The sequence below is a fragment of the Periplaneta americana genome, chromosome 17 (assembly GCF_040183065.1).
Source record: "Periplaneta americana isolate PAMFEO1 chromosome 17, P.americana_PAMFEO1_priV1, whole genome shotgun sequence".
Classification (NCBI taxonomy): Eukaryota; Metazoa; Arthropoda; class Insecta; order Blattodea; family Blattidae; genus Periplaneta; species Periplaneta americana.
In genome coordinates this window covers 73,338,134-73,359,165 of record NC_091133.1, presented here as the reverse complement: position 1 = coordinate 73,359,165, position 21,032 = coordinate 73,338,134, and the positions used below count along the sequence as shown (strand labels likewise).

Sequence of the window (21,032 nt, the reverse complement as noted above, 5' to 3'; positions counted from 1 at the left end):
CAGAGGTGGACGATCATGCAACCAGAATGGAGGTATCGTGTGGTTAGCATGATGATCCCCCCAGCCGTTATAGCTGGCATTCGCAACCAGATTTCGCTACCTATCGTAGCTCCCCAACTGCATCACGATGCTGGGTGGGCACTGGTCCCATACACTGGCCGAAATTTCATGAGAAAATTTCTTCCCCTATGAGGACTCGAACCAGCGTGCATTCCGAAACGAGAGTCCTAGGCAGGATGCCTTAGACCATGACGCCACGGCATGAGACTATTTAAGAATTAATACCTCAAATTCATTGCTCTGTAAGGCAAATGTAGGTGATTTCTTAATCTACTGTAAAGACTAACACGAATTTACTAGAACTATAGCCATTGCGCAAGCTAGTTAAACCTCATCACAGCTGGATAACAAAAACATTTTGAAAAGTTTCAACAGGAAAAATAAATTAACAACTTATTTCATGTATATAACAGTTTTATTAGAAATATTAATTCAACATATTATAACAATCATTAATGGTCACCAACATCTCAGTGTTAAGAATGTCTATGTCCTTGGAAGGACACCTCAGAGGGACTTAACTCTATATGTATAATCAAATCTTATTTACAACATGTACCTATTTTAATTTAAAAGTTTGCATCCTTAGTTTTAATTAAATGTATAAATGAAATGCAATTTACATTTGCACAGTACACTACAATATCACATGCTTGAGCTTTCTTGTACCATATAAACATTCGGACACTTGAGCTTAAACATTCAGTAAAAAAATTTGTAAAAGAAGACTTTAAATTCTATGATTTATTTTAAATTTATTGTAATTGTTAATTTGTCAGTTTCTGGATTCTGTTTATTTATATTCAAAGTTTTCTTTTATTTTCGTAAATGGTGAACATAATTGCAATGTGTCATTCTACAAACATCAAGAGGTATAAAAAACCGCTATTTAAATATCCATTAACTGGACGATGTCCATTCCTAATTTTCAAAATACTTTTCGCTATATAAAATGGTACATAATTTGTTTATTTCACAGAAAGCTCAACTGTAATTCATATAGCTTTTGAATTTAGGCTAATTTTTGTGTTCATCTCAGTATTAATATCCTGTTTAATTGTGAAGTATACAAAGTCACTTTTTTTCATAAAAATATTTAGTTACTTTTGTGACAAAGTTAAAAATATATATTATATCAATATAAAATTACTGTACAACTGAGTGTGATAAGACAAAACTAATTCAGTAGAAGAAACAGCCTAGTTCAGCAATGCATAGGAAAAAGTATCATACAGACATACATACATACGCATGTTAATCAATCACTCTTCCTTCTCCAACATGGAATGAACAAGTACTTTCTTGTGAAAACTTTCTCTGTAGAATGACATAAATCCCAAAAGCAATAAACGTCTTGCACTAAAATATTCTGATTGATTCTGAAGAAATATCACAATACAGTACATGAGAATACAGAGTATTGTTCCGCTAGAGGTTCTATTGTTGCAAGCCATTTATAAGATATCACTGCGATTTGTTATTATTTTTACTTCATTCCTATCAAATGGGAGCAAATAACACGTAAAAATGTTGTTATTGCATATGTAGTCACTTATTCCTCACTATTGTAGGCCCAAGTATAAATGCCATTTAAGGAAAAAAAATGCTAAATTCTGTAAAAATGTAACCATAATTATTGTGTCATTTTGCATTTCAGCATTTGGAATTATTAATATTAACTACATGTGGCCCATTATAGTCTCTCTCAAATGTACTGTCTGGGCGATATTGTTTGCTATCCTATAGCTTGTGTGCCAAGTAGTATAAACTCAGACATATTACTGCTGTTAACAATTTGGACTAAAGCAAAGAAAATTCTTTTCATGTGTAAGAGTGTTCCGGTAAAAAAAAAAGGTTGTAGCATTAGAGTTTCGTGTGATAGTAGATTAAAATCAAAAGTATTTGTAACAAACACCTCCTGTACACAAGTTTGTCATAGGGGATCTGACAATATAAAAGCAAAACCAATTACTATATTACTGCAGGAGAAAATTTCCACAAAGACAAGTATTATATTAACCTACATGCATTTTACAAATTTGATGTGACTAAGAATTCTAACTACACAGGCTATCAGAAATGAAACTCTTAAGAATTAAGAATGATTTCTCGTCACTAAAAAAAATTAAAACTTGTTAACAATATTCTTTGTATGGCTTCTAGAAGTTTTTCTCACTTTTGATATATTAGGAATTTATTTCCAAAATTGCTCTTTTGACAACATGATAAGCAAAATCAACATTATATGTCAATTCTGGTGAGCAAAATCAATATTATGTGCCAATTCTCATTGAGTAAATTGTTAACAAGTTAATTCGTTGTTGTATGTATTGTTTCTGGTATTTAAGTAGACTTACAAGCAATAACTATGCCTGCATCTTATTTGAATTTATCTTTTCGTTTCTCATATTCTATAATTAGAATATAATATTTACACTTTTCACCACTTGATCAAACAAGAATCTGTGGCCTACATATTCAGATACCCATTTGTAACCATTACATTCTGCAATTCATTATACACGACATTTTGATCTGACAGTACATTAGGATGCATACAAGGGAAATGTTTTGTAGCTGCCACACCACCTTTCTTTTTTAAGCTATCAATATAACACCATCTACGATTCAGATGTACTGATCAAAACTGAAAACACTGTAGTAACCACATAATTTATTTCTTTACAAATTTCCTTAATATTTTAAAATCCAATGTATGCCCTCTTTCACGAGGCCAGAAAATTCTGTTGTTGTTTTCTAATGCCAGGCGTTTGACCTCTTGCACTCCAATATTTTTCAAAGATATTATCATGGTCAGCCACTGAAGCACAGATTTTGAGGTGTTCCGAATCCATTTCTTGGTTTGAGTTGCACAATGGGCAGTTAGGTGACTGATATATTCCAATTCTATGCAAGTGTATGGCCAAACAGTCATGGCCTGTTGCCAATCTAAATGCAGCTACAGACGATTTTCATGGTAAATCGGGAATTAACTGTGGATTATGACGCAGAGAGGCCAGAAAATTCTAAGAAACCAACCAATAAGGATTACGTTCACCAATCTGATAATCCTGTTGTGGAAAGCATAGTGTTACTGCACAATATACCTGTCTCAATTTCGAAAAGCAAACTGAAATACTCCATCTAATTGCCTTTAATTACGAAATCTTACCACACAAAACCATCACATGTTTAATGTATCACCAATGACTCTGTCATCACATATTTGACTCGTGAAATTCAGGTATTTCAAACATTCTTTTAACTACCTGAGTTAAAATGAAATTCATGTATCATATATAGTAGGTTCGAATTCCATGTTAACCACCAGCAAGCCATTTATTTAGCGACAATGTAAATTTAGTTCCTTGGCTTCCTTTGTGTTCTGAGTCAGCTACAGCAGTGTGACTAAGACATAGACATAGTTGTCATGTCTACCCTCTTCCCATCGCATTCTTAGATATTAAATACATAAGTTACATTCTGGCAACATCTACTCTGCGTGTTCTGTTAGAATAGCTAAAGCAATACGCGCTCCCATTGTTGGATTCAATGAAATCGGAGATGTCTTTCCATCTTATCACCTTCAATTAACATTTGGCTTCAAGGTGGATTTGCCTTTGATTTTAGATGTTAATAAGGAATTCGAACAAACTATACACATTTAAATAAAAAGGCCTGCTTTCCAGAATATGGTGCAAAAAACAGACCAATACACAATCGTTTCATGTCTCTTGTTATTTATGACAGCTGGCTTATAAAAACCATAGTCTTGTGTAATTGTATGATATGTGAGCAAGTATGAGTGAGCCACAAAATATTTGCATATACTATTCAATAAAACTGAGTTTCACGATGTATATCAATAAGGTTAATAAAATTAATACTGTAATCCCAATTTTAAAACCCATTGGCACCCAGGATTTGAAATATTCCTTCACCTTCATACGAGAGGAACTGCAGCATGCTGCATTATCTACAACCCTTCATTTTTAGCAAACTGTATTATTTATTGCTTTTCTGATCCCTGGCTTGACGGCGTTTCTTGGCCATATACACCACCCAAACGAAGCCAATCAAATTAGCCACCAGAACTCGTAACTGCAATGCAAACAAGAACCATAAGCTATTTTTTATTACTCTTTAATGATATTTCAATAAAACTTGTGTATTCTGTTATATCTATGTTGAAAATATTTTAAAGAAATGTCCATCTTATAACTTTTCAAGATGTATTTCCACATTCTTCAGGAGTTCATAGGAATATAGGTAGGAAAGTATTCTAGGATAAAAGAGCAAGCAGAGAATTCTCCACATCTTTATAGTGATTTAGGTCTATACGCTATATATCTCAATTAATAGAAACTACCATCAAGCTTCAATGGATTTTAGCAAACTGTGAAATGTTTCATCAAAGTCTGTCCTGTGGCAAACAAAGTGAATTTTGTGAGCAAGATGAAAAATGAAACAGGCAGATGACTGAGTATAACTTAAGGAATTTTAAGAAGAAATATTACATGCATAAAATAATTAAAAATGGAGAAGAGACCTGAGAATGATGTTTTATTGCACTTAAGAGACAATACACGAAATAATTTTTGTTAAGTCAATAAGAAATATTATGTTACAGCTATGAAAAAATTAAACATTCAAATGAAAATAAAAATATGAGTCTCTTTTGCAAAAAGTAACAAGTACACATGTGTATGCTTTCTATAAATTATTTTTTTTAATCCAAAGACACTATGATCACATAAACGCATTGATTTTTTAGTATGTACATGACAAGTTCCCTGATTATTACACACATTATGTTAACTAATGCCGAGTTCTTGGCAATAAGGCCATTAACTCTGTTGCTCTCCAATATAGAAGAGTGATGTAACAAATAGTATAACCGTTTTAATGTAGGTACCATATTTTTATGTAATGGCACTTATATCACTTACATGCAATCCCCAAATTATTTGGAGAATCACATCTGCCGTTGATTAGCAGGTCCATGACCTAGCCAGGAAGAATGTCTGACAACTCCACTGACCATATCCCCTCTTCACCATTTAGGGGACACTTAAACTCATTATAAAACTTATGTATGCAATAGTTTGTTTAATAATTTCAGTGTAGGACAGAGGACTTTGTTTTGAATATGCCACTATTATATCCTTTTTAAAAGACTTCAGACATGTGCATCAAAAATTAATTGTAAAAATGTTGTCTAAAAGTAATCATCAAGGCGAGATTAATCTTTCCATATGTGAAAGCTATTTAACGATCTGTATTAACTTACCATTGGATGAACAAATGTAAAATTGATGAACTGTAGTAGAGATATCCATTTCCAATTAGCAATAACTACAGGCCAATACATCTGAGAGAGCTGTTTTGCAGCTTGTTGTTGGGATTTACCCTGAAAAAGATACTATTTTAAAAGAAAATAAAACTAGAAACTAATAATGCATTCTGTATAGACTGCCTCAATATGAATTCAAATTTTGTTACTGTATAAAACATAACTTTTTTACAATGTGATAGCCTCTGCCAACGACGTTTATATGCTTATAAGAAATTTAGTATGAATGGTGACTCATCACCTCAAATCAGTGACTTGCATCTATTAATCTTCTTCTCATGTATCTCTTTTATTTGTTACAGAACCTGTCCAGTCAGTCGCATTTCACCTGTCATAGTTCCTACATTTCTCTATTATTATCATGCAAAGAAAAAAGAAACTGACGAAAGTCAAAGAGCCATTAGTTTGAAGTTCAATGACAGGCGCAACATTACCCAAGTATTGATTCAATTGATCTTTCAATGTTACAACATACGTAGTTTTGAAGTAACTTTCATGAAGCAGTATGTTAAAGAAGGCCCAATCAATATGATAAGATAAATTAGTCGTAGAATTTTTTTTTACAACTTAATAGTATCTAATATTGATCAATAAACACATTTGAAGTGAAACCAATTCCTTGTGGATCTGGCAGTACGGATGGTTGCAGTGTCCTGCGGAAATATTCATTTCCCTGTCCCAATCTTCTCTGCAACAGGTAAAAGGTGCTCAAGTACAGTTTTCATATGACCTGCAGAAAATGCAAGATGTGCTTTCCCTCCATACCCAAACCCACCCCAGACTCAGAGATTTTCCTCCTTGCAGCCTCTTCGAAAAAACATTTCCTCGTCTTTTCTGAGGTATGCCAGTAATATGCCCAGCCATCAGGACAGTCAAGTTGAATTTCTTTTCATCACTGAATATTACACGCTTCCATTCTTCCTTCCAGATGACGTGTTCCTTAGCCCAGTCAACATGTCTCCTGTTTGTGGTGGACCGTCAGATGGGGTTGAGTCTTCCTTTTCTTGTAGTTCAACATGTTTGTTTGTCTGACTAGCCTGGACAACGTTGATTTGTGAACATTGCCAATGGGATCACGGGCAAGTTGTCCCAGCAATGATTCACCAGCACTGAGCTTTTTGATCATGTGCCTCTTTTGTGGAGGCATAAGTTTTTGAGGTTTTCTAGGCAAATTTTACGTTCCATAATTATTTTCTAGCTTCATGAAGTTATCGTTATCATGCATGATAACCTCCCAAGCCTTCTTACTATTTCTCAAGACGAACATCTTCTTTGTAGGCTTTAACCTGATCTCATTCGAAACTGGACAACCTTGCCTTCCGACCCATACTACTAATTGACTTATTTATTCGTACACTATTCACAAACACAACAGACACAGGGCTGCTCACTCTGCAGCTGCAGCAAAGCATATGAGTATGAAGGTCACGAAGTATTCAGCTTGGTCTTATCATTTTGCAACAGGACTATTTTCTATCTTCCGACTTGTGTGCAATGAATGTGTTTGTTTCTAACTAGTCCTATGATACAGGTCATATAATTTGATGTATTTAAGTTACAATATATTTGATTTCAGTTTTTCTCTATACATGACGAGTTTCAACAGTTGGTCTTATCATTTTGCAATGCACCTTATATGTACCGGTAGATAAATTATTTTGTGCGAGATCGTGCTTATTTGCTTGTTTTCCGCACAGAACCAATACGCGGTAAGTGTGAAATACCACATTCAGTATTCCCAAGGTAACACACATAACAATTTCCCTCTTCTTACCGCTTAAGTGCGACATTCATTTTACTGCTTTAGGCTTTTAACATATTATTTTTAGGAACGTTTAACATAGTAATAATTATAAATTGGAAACTTACCACTGCAATTTCACCTAAATTGCAATGTTAATTATTGTTTTTAAATATTTGCAAAAATTAAGTAAAGTCTACTACTCCACGAAACTTATTGCATTCCTGATACAAGTAACATTAAGGAAGCCGTGAAAAAATCAACAAGATTCCAGATGCCGATGTTATTACTGCAATATGTTATATAAATAATATTGTTAAAATATTAAAATGAAAAATAAATCATTACATAACCTTACCGTTTGTTTTAAGTTCGCATTTATAGACTGGGGGAAAAAAAAGACAGACGTACATCACGGCCTGCTGGAGTATAGTAAACACAGAAAACATTTTATAGCAACAATGTTTAAGAAATATATTTTGGTTTTCCGAAGTTGCTGTCATTAAACAGAAACCAACATGGAGATTTCATTGCAACTAATTAGAAATTCGTCTTTCAGGTATGTAATAAACGATCTTCGCACAAAATAATGTACGATACACGAGAGGTATGTTTGTTTTCATGTTCTTGGAAATTAAAAAAGCTCAACTAAGTTTCGCTTTTTCAATCTTTTCTTCGACCATGAAAACGTCAACATACCGCTCTTGTAACGTATATTACTATTAATATAGCCTAACTACAGGATATCTATAATAGCATCATTATACCTCTAATCTAGCCAACATATATAAGGCCAAAACTTGAAAGAGAGGCATGAAGATCAGTCTTTCAAGAGCCAAATGCTTAAGAGGTGCCAGGGCTACATCATCAGATATGTAAGTATCTAATGCTCTATAGAAATAATGTGGAACAGATCCTCCAAACAGAAGTCTGAAAAAGAAAAAAGAAAAGATAAAAGTCATTATTTAAACAAATATAACAAACAGATAAACTATGAATTCATATTGTGTCAAATCATGTCATTTTTTTTATATCATAATGTTATAGCCATACATTTTCCTTTAATCAACTTTATGTAAAAATGAAGATATCCAGACTGTCAGAACAATACAAAAAATCTTCAATACACTGAAAAGCAGACTTTGTATGAGCACTGTGAAAATTTCTGTATAACTAACTTGTTGAATAAGGCCTGCTTTCTATAACGATTACTGTAGACCTACTTACCCGAACAACCCATATGCTATCAGACTATCCTGATTGATAACTTTTACACCAGCCAAATACTGTGATGTTAGGTTTCCAAGCGTTGCTATTAGACAACTGTAAAAAGATAAAAAGTGTCTTATACTAGCTACTAAATTTACAACAATATACAAACACACTCAAATGTTGTACACAATATTCACTGGCAGTGGCGTGTGGTGATAAATAATCCTGGTGGTGCACAAATATTTATTATGATTATGATGATGATTATTATTATGATTATGATGATGATGATTATTATTATTATTATTATTATTATTATTATTATAGGTACTAACTACTACATAACTATTAACATATGTTACGTAGGTATAGAGTTACATAATTTTGTTAGTCAAGAAATTGCAGTTAATCAGTTTCCTATGTATGTCCAGTAATAGCAAAGTGAAGTGTTCAATTTATATTGCAGCACATCGTAAATAATATTGTTTTCGCTGTATTGCGTCTTATAACACAGTTCACAAGCATTCGATACGTGTGTCGTCTCATCAGCCTTAACTGCTAAAAAGTAAGCAGCTTTCTTCATTTCTTTGAAATCTCGTCATGGCAGACATCAAAATGGCTTGAAGGACTTCGTTCTGTATAGTGTTTGATGTGCTCTTAACCACTGTTCCTCTTTCCAAATGTTCCTTAAGAGTGCGTCTAATTCAGAACTGAAATTGATGAGGCCAAGAAAAATACTTTCGTTTAAAGATAAGTTTCTGTCTTCGTGACCTCTTAAAGCCAACTCAAAAGCTCCACAAAACCGCACGCACATAATAGGCCCTATCTGTTCTTGGTAACTTTATCATAGTGAAGTGCAACAATCCAATTGTATCTGTATGTTTGTTTGACCCAGCACTGCTAATTTAACATTATTGTTGATGTGTGCAGCTGAAGAATCGTGTTTCTTAATTCTTTCATTCATGTGCTTCAAATCAATCATATATGCAGAACAATAATCAAAATTATTTAGTTACTACGCACAGTCCTAAATTCAAACAGAAAAATAAATAAAATTCATAAAACGTACTTATTTTTGTCGATAAATGTTCGCCGTCGAACAATAGGCAAGGAAAACAAAATACAGCGTCTTTTATACTGCAGCCGCATATTGCATTTTTCGTAAGTCCGAATGTTGAATTTTCTTGTCACTTCTCTATTACTGTTCTTCGTCACTTATAATTTTAATTCATGTGTAGGTCTACCCATCTTCTTTATTTTGATCTTTTCGTGAAAAGTATTATAGAAAATTACACATTTAAAAGATTTTGCACACTATTCATTGTAACATTTATGATGGAACGAGCTTGAGAACACATCTGAAAGTGCTCCTAACCTCTCCTACGCACACTGTACTGCCTCCCTACCATGCTCCAAAGCCTGCCAGTGAAACACTACTACTGCGCATGCTCCAATGGAACAGTGTGCCGCATGTGTCGAGCGGTAAACGTAAGTCCCAGGCGTCAACAAGAACAGTACACATGCAGTGTTTTACACAGTATTATAATAAAGAATTATGTCGCTCACATAGTCTACTGCAGCTCATTGATATAAATTTAAAAACATGTGTTATTTGAAGAGGTGGTGCACTGCTCCTGTGCTCCTTAAGAGAAATCGCCACTGTTCACTGGCCAGATAAAACTTTCAGTTATCCCTAAAAAATCTTCTAAGTCTTATATACCTACGCTATGTTGTTGTTAATCAAAATCAAGAATTTAACTTAAAAAAAGATGGATGATGTCTTACAACAACGAACTTGCAACTTGGTTTGCCAATTTCGATCACTGAACATTACATGATTAACCTGGGTTCGAATACCTCTGCGGTAGCAGAATGGTCAGACCTTCAGACTGTCACGCAGGCGGCCCAGGTTCGATTGCCAGTCAGGTCTGGGATTTTTTTCATTGAAATCCAGTGACACTTGTGGCGGACAAGGCGCAGTTGGGGTTTTTTCCCGGGGTTCTCCCATTTTCCCCAAAATAGGCATTTACATCATTCTGTCACCATTTCTCCATTATCATTCTGTAGCATTCCCCAAATGCCAGCCGGCAGCACATGGAGAGGTTGGCCTAGGGATGAGTAGACCTGGCTGCTCGAAACCTGGACCAGAGAACCTTAGTGTGGTCGGCCAGTGTGGGTTTGGGAATGCGTCACCATAGGGTTAGCGCAATAGATCTGCATAAGGTCGCAGTGCTGGGTCATAGTGCCCCCTCAGTAAATTCCATTCAATTCAATTGAAGCCTGGGTTCGAATCCCAGTGGATCCATGTAGAATTTGTGGTGAACAAAGGTTGTGTAAAGTGCTAGGTTTTCGCGGATATTCCTGTTTCCCCTATCACCATTCTACCAATGTTATATTAACTTAATCATCATAATTGGCGGGTGGGTGGGAAAAGTGAGTTATTTCAAATTTTTCACAGCATCATCATATATTTAAACTCATTTAGATTCTTAAATTAAAATTGACCACCACCGCCAAAGCATAGTAAAGAGTAGTATAATTTAATACGAGTAGAGTAAACATGTTTAGTTACTGTTAATTTATTTTGTTTCTCTAGTTACTGCTTATTTTATTAATTACGTACAGTTTGTTTACAATCACACAAGCAGTGGTACTACTGATAAGAAATAAGCATGACCTTCCACCACCACGGCATTAATGTACTGTACAACCCTAGTCATGTCACCACACAGTACTGCAGATACCACAGCTACTCAGATGTGTTCCCATACGGGCATGCTCCAGTTCTGTATTGCCAATGCTGGGAGTATTCCTTGCCAGCCCTGGTATAAAGCATGTGTCTCCTTTCGAAGGATACAGTGTCGGCGGCGAGTGGTCGGCGTGTCGCACTGTGTGAGTTATGCTCGATCACCGACAGCGACAATTCTGTGGTTGTTCTGTGAGTAATACCGACCACTCATTGCAACAGACGTCGACAATGACTTCAGGTTGTGGTCCGTCTGAGTTACCATCTGTTCCATATAATTCCATACTAATTCCTGATCGCCCACAAGTGGACCACCGTTTTGTGGTTGTGCTGTGGTCCGTGCGTCCGTGTGAGTTGAGACTTAGGTTACATAACAGGGGCAATCGACGAGCAATAAAATTGTGAAATCGCCAAGTCGCCCTTTAGGCTATCTCAAAAATCGAAATTAAGCTACATTTTATTTCCTTTTACATGTTTACAATCTATTATTTATAAGTTTTCAGACCATTTTTTAAAACCGGAAGTCATTTTTGTTCATTGTTGGCAGTATCTTAGTAACATGTTTCAAATCCTCTTCGTATGTATTCTATGACCAATAGCTGCTTTGTGGCGTCATAATGACATAAAGCAGCAAAATACGTCATTATCATTTGCGGCGTAGCCACGCATTTGCGGTTTGTTTCATATATTTTACTACGGTGTTCTATTATTATTCCGCTAGTACAAATTATTTTTAATACTAATAATATTTACGAGAAAACACGGCAAATATGAGGAACAATATCGCAAAGTATAGGAGGAATAGGAGAATTTTCCTGAATTTAAAAGTAAGTTGTAGGTATTGTTGTGTTATTAATAACAAGGCAGTTTTATATGATTAGGCTATCACAAATTGCATTGCATCCAGTTACAAATCCGAAAAATTAAAGACGACATAACTTATTTCTAAATATTGAGTATATCTTTCAAGATATAACAACTCTTCGGATTTCAATTAAGGCGACTTTAAGCTACATGGAACTAGCAAATCACAATCTGGCAACCCTGATTTCGATTGTTTAATGTCCACCTTAGGTCAACCATTCTACTTACCGAAGCCATTGTCTTTGCATAATTATTTTATTTGTGTGGTTTTCATTGGTAAGTTCATTACAGAATGTTTATAGCAGTTACATAATTTTAGGAACGCGCATTTGAATTCATTATATATCAGTTTAGTTAGGCCTATAACTTAGTAGTTCTATGTACCCTATGTGTTCTTGTGTTGTTTATGGATTCTTGCACCATAGTTTATTCTTTTATTTTAGTACCGGTACTTCAATTTCAATTTGTTCACTGATTAACTTTATATCTTCTTTAAGGACTGTGTTAATCTTTTCTTTGCTACCGGTAGTTAGACCTACAATGCGTCAATCGAAATTATGCTACTATACCTATCTGATGTTAAGCCAGGGATTACATGTTTCCCATGGCAATTATGGAAAAATACTTCTGGCCACAAAAACAATACAACAATATAATTAGCGATCGCTGAGTAGTGAGCATCGTACAACTGTTTGAAGTAAGAGGTATACGTCCATCAGATGGTAAACTATTCTTTTACTTGATACAACTGGCACCCAAGATACCTAGAAACCTACACCGACTAGGTGCAGCACTGTGTAGTCTGTTTGGCGAAACTAGCGCTGAGGTAGTTCCGGAGATTTCAGAAGTGAAAATCGTTGAATTTATACAGGTTTCTTTTGTGGAGATGCAGATAATTGTATATGCAAGGCATAACAAAAGCCTGAACCAATCAAATCTAACCTGTCAGATTCGTATATGCAAGGTGAGGTGTATAGAGTACGAAGGGAACTACCTCAGTACTAGTTTTAGATGAGCTTTGGTTTTTAATCATAACTAAAAGTACAAAGCAACATCACTAATGTCAAACTGTGTACAAGTTCATACTGCCTTCTTGTCAATAATAACTAACATAACTAACCTTGTCACCGATTTTGTCCTCACTGGGTGTTCGTATAACTGCTGGAAATAAAATCCTAGGAAGTTGTATACAGGTTTTGAGAGTGCCATTTTAACCTGTAAAAAATTGGCATTAGCTACAATTTATGTCTAAGAAAGAGTATTTAACACATTACTTGCAAAGCTAATCAACATGACTTGTAACTTTACCTAGTAGCTCCGTAATACGCCGTGAAACCCTTGACCTATCCACAGCTATCGCCTGCTTATTACTTATCAAGTCCTCATTTTATGATAATGCATAAAATGTAGTATTACGTACACAATGAGTACAATGTTACCAACAGAGCCACGTGATATCGTAACGGCTCACAACGAAGAGCGCGACCCTGATGTAATGTTAGTGATTTTCAAAATAAATAAGATGTGTGAAGAAAAAATAAATTGAAATACAATGAACTCTGGCATATTTTAATGAACTGTAAGTACATTCATTAAATTGTATGTTCCTCATTCCAAATTTCGTAATATGACTACTTATTGCATATTATTTGGAATAAATTCGGAATATCATATACCTACTTCAGTCCTCACAAGGAGTGTCAGTAGGAGGAAGAAGAATGAAGTATATAAGATTTGCTGATGATACGGCGTTGTTAGCAGAAGAAGAGATGAGTACTAAGGGATATGCTACTGGAGCTAAATGACAGCTTTGAGCAATATGGAATGAAGATAAATGCAAACAAGACGGAGACCATGGTCATAGGAAGAAAAGTTCTGAAAAAATTCTGAAGGTTACAGTTAGGACACAAATGAAGGTATATTATACTATACTTCGGGTCTCTGCACATACAGTTTATATCATAATCATGTATGAAATATAGTATAGTTTACTATACTCTCAGGAGTCAGGAGGTATAGTAGCCACGTTCAATTAGTAGGCTAGCGGTGTCAAAGAGGACGGAAGCTTTGTAGTTTCAATAATTTTAATTATGTCGCTCTGTCCATTGTCGTCGTCAAGTCTTTTGAAGGCCGCTCCAATACTCCACGCGGAGTGTATAAACCAGAGTTGCAAATTTTAGCAGTGTGTCTTGTTCTAGTTCACAGTGAAAATTAATTATATTACAGTTCAGTGTATAATAAAAATGTGGAGGCCGTGGGAAGCGAGTGAAGTGTCGGAACCGATACCCATGAACGTCAATAACGACGATGGTAATAATAATAATATATCAGAGTTAATAACAATTCAAATTCAAAAGCTAGACTAAAATTATGTAAGCAGTGTCAAACGTTTGTGTGCGATGCTCACACGTATGTTCTGAAAAATAATTTAGGTCAAGGAAAAATTTCGGAGACATCTAAAATTCTTAAATTAAATAGAAATACCGTAAGTAAAATTGTAAAAAAGGGACCTAAGACACCTAAAAAGCGTGGACACAAAGTCACAAAATTTAATAAAGTAGATGGTTTCACGTGTGATTACATTCGCCGTGAAATATGTAGTTCTTACAATAAGGGCCAATCCTTAACAATAAAAGAATTATTACAAAAAGTCAAACTTTCCGGTTTTCCTTATGGAGAAACAACCTTAAAAGAATTGGTTAAAAAACTTGGGTTTCGTTTTCGTATCCTGAAAAGGAAACAAGCTATTATGGAATCCGCAAGAATTGTGGCATGGCGTTATAATTATTTGCAACGCCTAAATAAACTGCGGTCTGAAGGATCCCAAATTGTATTTCTTGATGAAACATGGTACGATACGCACGATGTTGTTCGGAAAGGATGGGATGATGGCACATGCAATTGTATTTTGAAATCTCCATCTTCAAGAGGGAAGCGTATCATGGTGCTTCATGCTGGGGGAAGAGAGGGATGGGTTCCCAATTGTCTTTATTTATCTGCAAGAAACATACAAGATTCTAAAGCGGATAGTCACGATGAAATGACAGGTGAAGTTTTCGAAAATTGGTTCAAAACTAGATTACTCCAAAATTTACCAAGAGAAAAAATGTGTTATTGTTATGGATAATGGGAGTTATCACTCCAGGCAAGCTATCAAATTTCCCACTCTTAGATCATCTGTAAAAGACATCTTAAATTTTATGCAGTATCACAAAATTCCAGTGCCTCATCCCATTCCTATTAAAGCAGCCATGATGCAAACAATTAGGAAAGCCAATATTAATAAAACATACATAGTGGACGAATTAGCTACCTCTTATGGACATGAAGTTCTTCGTCTCCCCCCTTATCATTGTGTTCTTAACCCGATAGAGCTAGCATGGGCTCGCCTTAAGTCCCATGTGAGGAAAAACAATACAACCCCAACCCTCAGTGCTAGTGTGTGTGAGCATTTAAGAGAAGGAGTTGAAAACATAAATTCTAACCTCTGGTCAAAATCGGAGAACGATACTGGATACAAGACACAACAGGAGATGGGGAACGTTTCATTGTGGATTTAAGAGAAAGTGACACGGATGATGAATAGATATTAAAAAGTAAATACGCCTATTTTAATTAATTATTTACATTTAAAATAAAATTACATAATTTTTACTTATATTACTTTATTTTATTATTCATTTATTCTATTTAATTATTTCTTTAAATAATTAATTTAAAATAAATAATATAAATAATCTTCAAATTAACTCATGCTTTGAGCAATTAAGCCTAGCCCATATCCATGTTATATTAATATATAGCAGCAACAAACAAGACGTGACAACGTCGCATTTTCATTTTATTATCGGTGCATGCAATAAAGACCTACAAATCTTAAAAGGAATGCCGCTGCCTAATAATTAAACGAGGCAACTATAAAACTTATATAAACAAATGATTTTACTTAAATCAATCACTTAATAAGCGGCATATTTAAAATAATTATTGCCAAATGGTAATTAGTGAAATGTAAGTTTTTGCTTAACACATAAATTCATAAAGTAGCCTATAGGATACAAGTTAATAAGCTATATGCTATAATTTTAATAGAATAATAGAAAATACATTGGAAGCAAAATTAAATTTAACCAAAATTTCACAATACTGTAGGAGCCAAGAATCCCGTTGCCGCCATTGCAACGAGTACGAAACCCTTCCTCATGTTCTTGGTTTCTGCAGAAAAGGGGAACTGTTGCGGAACAATCGTCATCACTGGGTTAGAAGCCGAATTGCTGAATGTCTCAAGAAGTCTGGAAAGTTTGACATTTATGAAGAAGTACATTGTATTTCATCCACTGGCTCCACCAAACGTGCCGACATCATAGCAATTGATAACAATCAAAAGATTGGCTTCATAATCGATCCCACTATAAGATTTGAGGGTGCGGAATTACAACCACAAGAAATAGATCTGAAAAAGAAAAGACATTATGAACCCTGCTTTCCTTATCTGGAAGAGAAATACCACATATCCATTTGTCGCTGGGAAGTAATTGGCTTGCTCTTTGGTGCAAGGGGCACTATATCAAGATTTTGTATCAATTTCTTTCATCGTTTCCATATCGATCTTTTGGAACTTCAAGATATAGCCATTAATATTTTAAGACATTCCTTGTACAGTTCTATATATGAAAAATAAATTATTCATGTCGAGGATAGCTGCCCCCCAAAAATAAATAAAAAAATACAGTTAAAATTTAACCCAGATAAGCCCAAAATTTTTTTGTGATAAAAATACAGTATCACATTAGTTACTCTCAAAAATCGGTTAAATGATGTTGAAATAAACTGAAACAAGGAACGTATATTTTCTAAAGCTAACAAATACTACCAACATTATCGCACAACTTATAAAATGTCCCTAACACCAACAATGACATAATATCCGAAGGCACTGCAACTGTCCTTAAAAAGGGACTGTGGGAAAATCTGGGTTAAAATAGATTATAGTTAATCTACTTATAATTTAGGTGCTGTTACCGCTCGGTACTCCTTTTTCAAGGACAGCTATCCTTTTTTGGATTCTTCTCTCTCAACATATAAAATATGCACATTACGATAGTTGTTTTCTTTACAGTCCGACACGATTTAATAAACTAGTGTGAGAAATTAAGTTTTGCCAATTTAAGGGTTAAAAAAAAAAAAGATATTGTAAGTTATGATTCTAGAGGACTCAACGCGTTGACACAATACGAGTACAATTGATCGTCCGCAATAAAAGGAATAAATATAAACGTTTTTCGATAAACTGTATATTCGTCGTATTCGCAGTTGAAACTATGGGATCGTGGTATCACGAGGCCAAAACTCTTATATCTGATATTGGCAGTAAACTGAAGGGCTGGAGACCCACGTTCTACCAAATTCCTGCGACATGACAACAATGTATTCTTTGATGACATTCCTTTGTAGCACATTAGAACAAGCAATTCTTGTATCTTTCACATGTATAATTATGAACACAAAAACAATATTTATTACAATAAGTAATAAATTAACTAGTAGGCTATTTAAAGTTCGTAATAACGATGCATCTTGGTTTCACTCAGACCCTTCCATATAATAGTTCATTGTTGGCAGTCATTGTTTAAAAGCCTCGTAGCGATACGCCATGTCCTTGCTCACAGGCATAGGACTCGCAAGCGTGAGGGGTGGAGGAAGTGTCAATTCTCTACGACTCAGTGGCAGGACGCGGAGCAAGCCTCAACCGCGATATTACGCCGCTCTATATTCGTGTTTTGTAAATGTGCTGCATTGTTGAGTAGGGTGGTCATCATCTTCTTGTGGGGTCTATGTCATAAAAAATTTTGATAGGAAAGCCGAGAAACATCTGCTGTATAAATAGATATAAGGTAAGCAGATTTTTTCAGCCTACCCAGTATTTACACTTTTTAGCTTTGCCACTGGATTATATATATTTTTTTCTGAAGATGGGACATGACATTAGCACTGCGATCGGAAAAACTGTTTAATATTAAATAGCGTGCGGAACCAATGCGGAACCCTATGATCTACGGCGGAACCAACGGTCGAGTTGCCAGTGAATATGAATATGATACAGTTGGCAAAAGTGTCGTTAATCTTGAAGTAAAGTTGGCAATTCACAATCAACAAGTCATGTTTACGATGTTATTATAAATGTAGATAGCAATGTGTACAGTACGATTTGTGTAATTTATTTTCAGCTTTTCATTACGAAGTAAATACTCGATTAAACCAGAGTTCCGTGTGTACTGGATATAAAGTCGGCTGTCTTTGTGGAAAGACGTACCGAAGAAAGTGAAACACGTATATACAGCCGAAATATGGTTACTCGAAGTGAAGTGGAAGGTTATGATGCATTTTGTAAATTAATTAAAGAATTGGAAACTCAGGATAAAACAGTATATGTATTCTTTTCTGGATCCAAAGATTCCACAGGAAAGAGCTGGTGCCCTGACTGTGTAGTAGGTATGGTATCTCAAGTTCCGTACATTGCGCAACAGTGATTTAATGTTTTTTCACCATTACTTTGTTATTAATTATCATAGCACTACCTATGTCATTATCGACTTCGAATAGCGCTAGTTTTACCAAATCCTCCTTTAGTGCAAATAATTATGGTAATTAGCAAGGGACCTCGGTCTTTTACAGAGGATGTGACGAGGTTAGTGAGTTAGTTGAAGGGGGATATCTAAGTGACTTGAGGCCGAGGAATATGTGAAAAGATTCCAATTATTTAAGATCCTCGGCCTCACGTCACTTAAATATCCCTAAAACTAACCCACTAGCCTTGTCACATAGGTACTTTGTAAAAGACCGGTGGTCCCTTGCTAATTGCCATAATTATGGTTGCCAGCAAAATGCAAAGCGATTCGCTGACAGCCATAATTTCGCCATTATTTGTACTGAAGTGTTCTTTTAAGTACCTACTGCAGCTTACATAATAGATACTGTGTGCGCTTTATAACTTAGCTTAAAAGGATAGAACACCATTTAAAATTTCCAGAGTATAATTTTAGTTTTGTGTTTTTTTTGCAGCGGTACCTGTTCTTGAGAAAGCATTAGAAACAGCAGAAGACATACATTTCGTGTATGTTGGTGTTGGTGACAGAGCTTAGTAAGTATACAAATTTTAGAAATTATATAGATTATCTCAGTGTAATGTGGTCTGTCTGCACTGCGGCTTTCATATGTGTGGCAACAGAACATCTGTCAGCCATGCAGTGCACTGAATTGATACTTGTAATGCACAGGATGTCTAACAATATAGGCATAACTTCAGGAATGAGGTCCTCACATCTAGACAATAAAAATAATTTGTATCAACGTAAAGCCGGAAATGCTTTGTTTCCGAGTTTTTAAAGATCTGTCCATGACACTTAATGTTTTATGACATTTAAAATATGTGTTAATAATCTCTCAAATATAAATGACACTCGAGAGAAAATTAAACGCAATATAAATATGGGAAATGCCTGTTAATATTCGGTTGAGAATCCCTTTTTATTGAAATATGTGCAGCTCTTAACTGTACTGTAGTGTTATATGTTGCTCATTGACTATACATATTACTACCAACCCTCTCTTCCTTCCATATCCAATTGTAAATTAATCACTAGGCAAAAGTAGGACTGCAGACAATGGAAGGGCCACACAATGTGTCTGTAGCTTAAGGCAGTTCCAGAATTGCGAGAAATTTTCCCAGTTAATGTTATCAACATTTTATTGAAGTCATGCTCTGGTTACCTCTCCATTTCCAATGATGCAAACATGTTACAAGTTATAAGCTCGATACTTTACTTTTGCGGAGCGACATACAGATTACATGACTTAAATTCGTTGTTGTAAAGATACCTGCCAGTGAACAACCAACAAAGTATGAAACAAAATTAGAAATATTTGAACATAATTGTGTAAAATAAAACCCATTATCTTAATTAATTCGTCTTCAGAGGAATTTTCGAAGTTACCTTTGTGTGTACTTGCCATTTTAACAGATATTATTGCAAATTTAAGTACCAATCACCACAACAAACTAAATAATATGAATCTGAAGGTTAACATATTTTTTATTTTCTTCTTTTTATTTATTAAGTAAATAAAAGTAAAAAAAAAGTAAATCCATGGCACTACAGCCCTAAAGGAAGACCGACCAGCTGGCTGTTGGCCTCACGTCCACATGCCGAAGCAGAGGGGACGATCATCCAACTAGAATGGAGATGGCTTCATATAGCCACTGGCATGGCTCAGTCGGTTAAGGCACTTGCCTGATGGTCTAAAGTTGCGTTCGGGCGTGGGTTCGATTCCCGCTTGGGCTGATTACCTGGTTGGGTTTTTTCCGAGGTTTCCCCAACTGTAAGGTGAATGCCAGGTAATCTATGGCGAATCCTCGGCCTCATCTCGCCAAATACCATCTCGCTATCACCAATCTCATCGACGCTAAATAACCTAGTAGTTGAAACAGCGTCGTTAAATAATCAACTATATATATATATATATATATATATATATATATATATATATATATATATATACACAATATACGTAGAGTTCATACCAACATTTATGTAATTTCATATTACGTAAAAAGATACTCTGTGTTATCACTGTTGAATATGCGTTACTGCGCACTTAATCTTGTTTATGTTGTGTTCTTTTATTTCTACAGCTGGAAGGATCCAAATTGCCCTTTTAGGACAGACAAAAGATTGCGATTGAAATGTGTACCGACTTTGATAAAATGGGGTCAACCTGATAAACTGGAAGATGAAGAATGCTCAAAAGCAGACTTGGTGTCAATGCTATTTGAAGAGTCATGATGAAATTATTCTTGTATTAAATTGATAGTGCTGTGAAAGTCCAATCACTTTCAAAATAAACGTTTCATAAACGTAAATTAAATAGCTATATTTATTGCTTACAAGCTGTTCATCCGAATTACTTATTTCCTCACATCCTTTCATTATCCTTGTTTTTGGTTTTAAGGAATGTTGCATATTTTTTTAATATTTCAATTAGCCTATTCTTGCTAA

The 21,032-nt window shown here is 35.0% G+C and overlaps 2 protein-coding genes across 2 annotated transcripts; one reads left to right on the top strand and one right to left on the bottom strand.

The window, feature by feature from the left end:
* Positions 1 to 453: 453 nt before the first annotated feature.
* On the bottom strand, positions 454 to 13,439 carry LOC138693497 (peroxisomal membrane protein 2). Its single transcript, XM_069817508.1, has 6 exons — positions 13,285 to 13,439; positions 13,097 to 13,191; positions 8,382 to 8,477; positions 7,922 to 8,084; positions 5,351 to 5,470; positions 454 to 4,161 (listed from the first exon to the last, which is right to left on the bottom strand). Exons 2-6 carry the CDS (start codon positions 13,183 to 13,185, stop codon positions 4,066 to 4,068), a joined length of 564 nt encoding a protein of 187 aa, XP_069673609.1. The 5' UTR covers positions 13,186 to 13,191; positions 13,285 to 13,439; the 3' UTR covers positions 454 to 4,065.
* A 4,670-nt stretch (positions 13,440 to 18,109) lies between these two features.
* On the top strand, positions 18,110 to 20,901 carry cl (thioredoxin domain-containing protein 17 clot). Its single transcript, XM_069817507.1, has 3 exons — positions 18,110 to 18,468; positions 19,039 to 19,117; positions 20,669 to 20,901. Exons 1-3 carry the CDS (start codon positions 18,324 to 18,326, stop codon positions 20,817 to 20,819), a joined length of 375 nt encoding a protein of 124 aa, XP_069673608.1. The 5' UTR covers positions 18,110 to 18,323; the 3' UTR covers positions 20,820 to 20,901.
* The last annotated feature ends 131 nt before the right edge of the window (positions 20,902 to 21,032 follow it).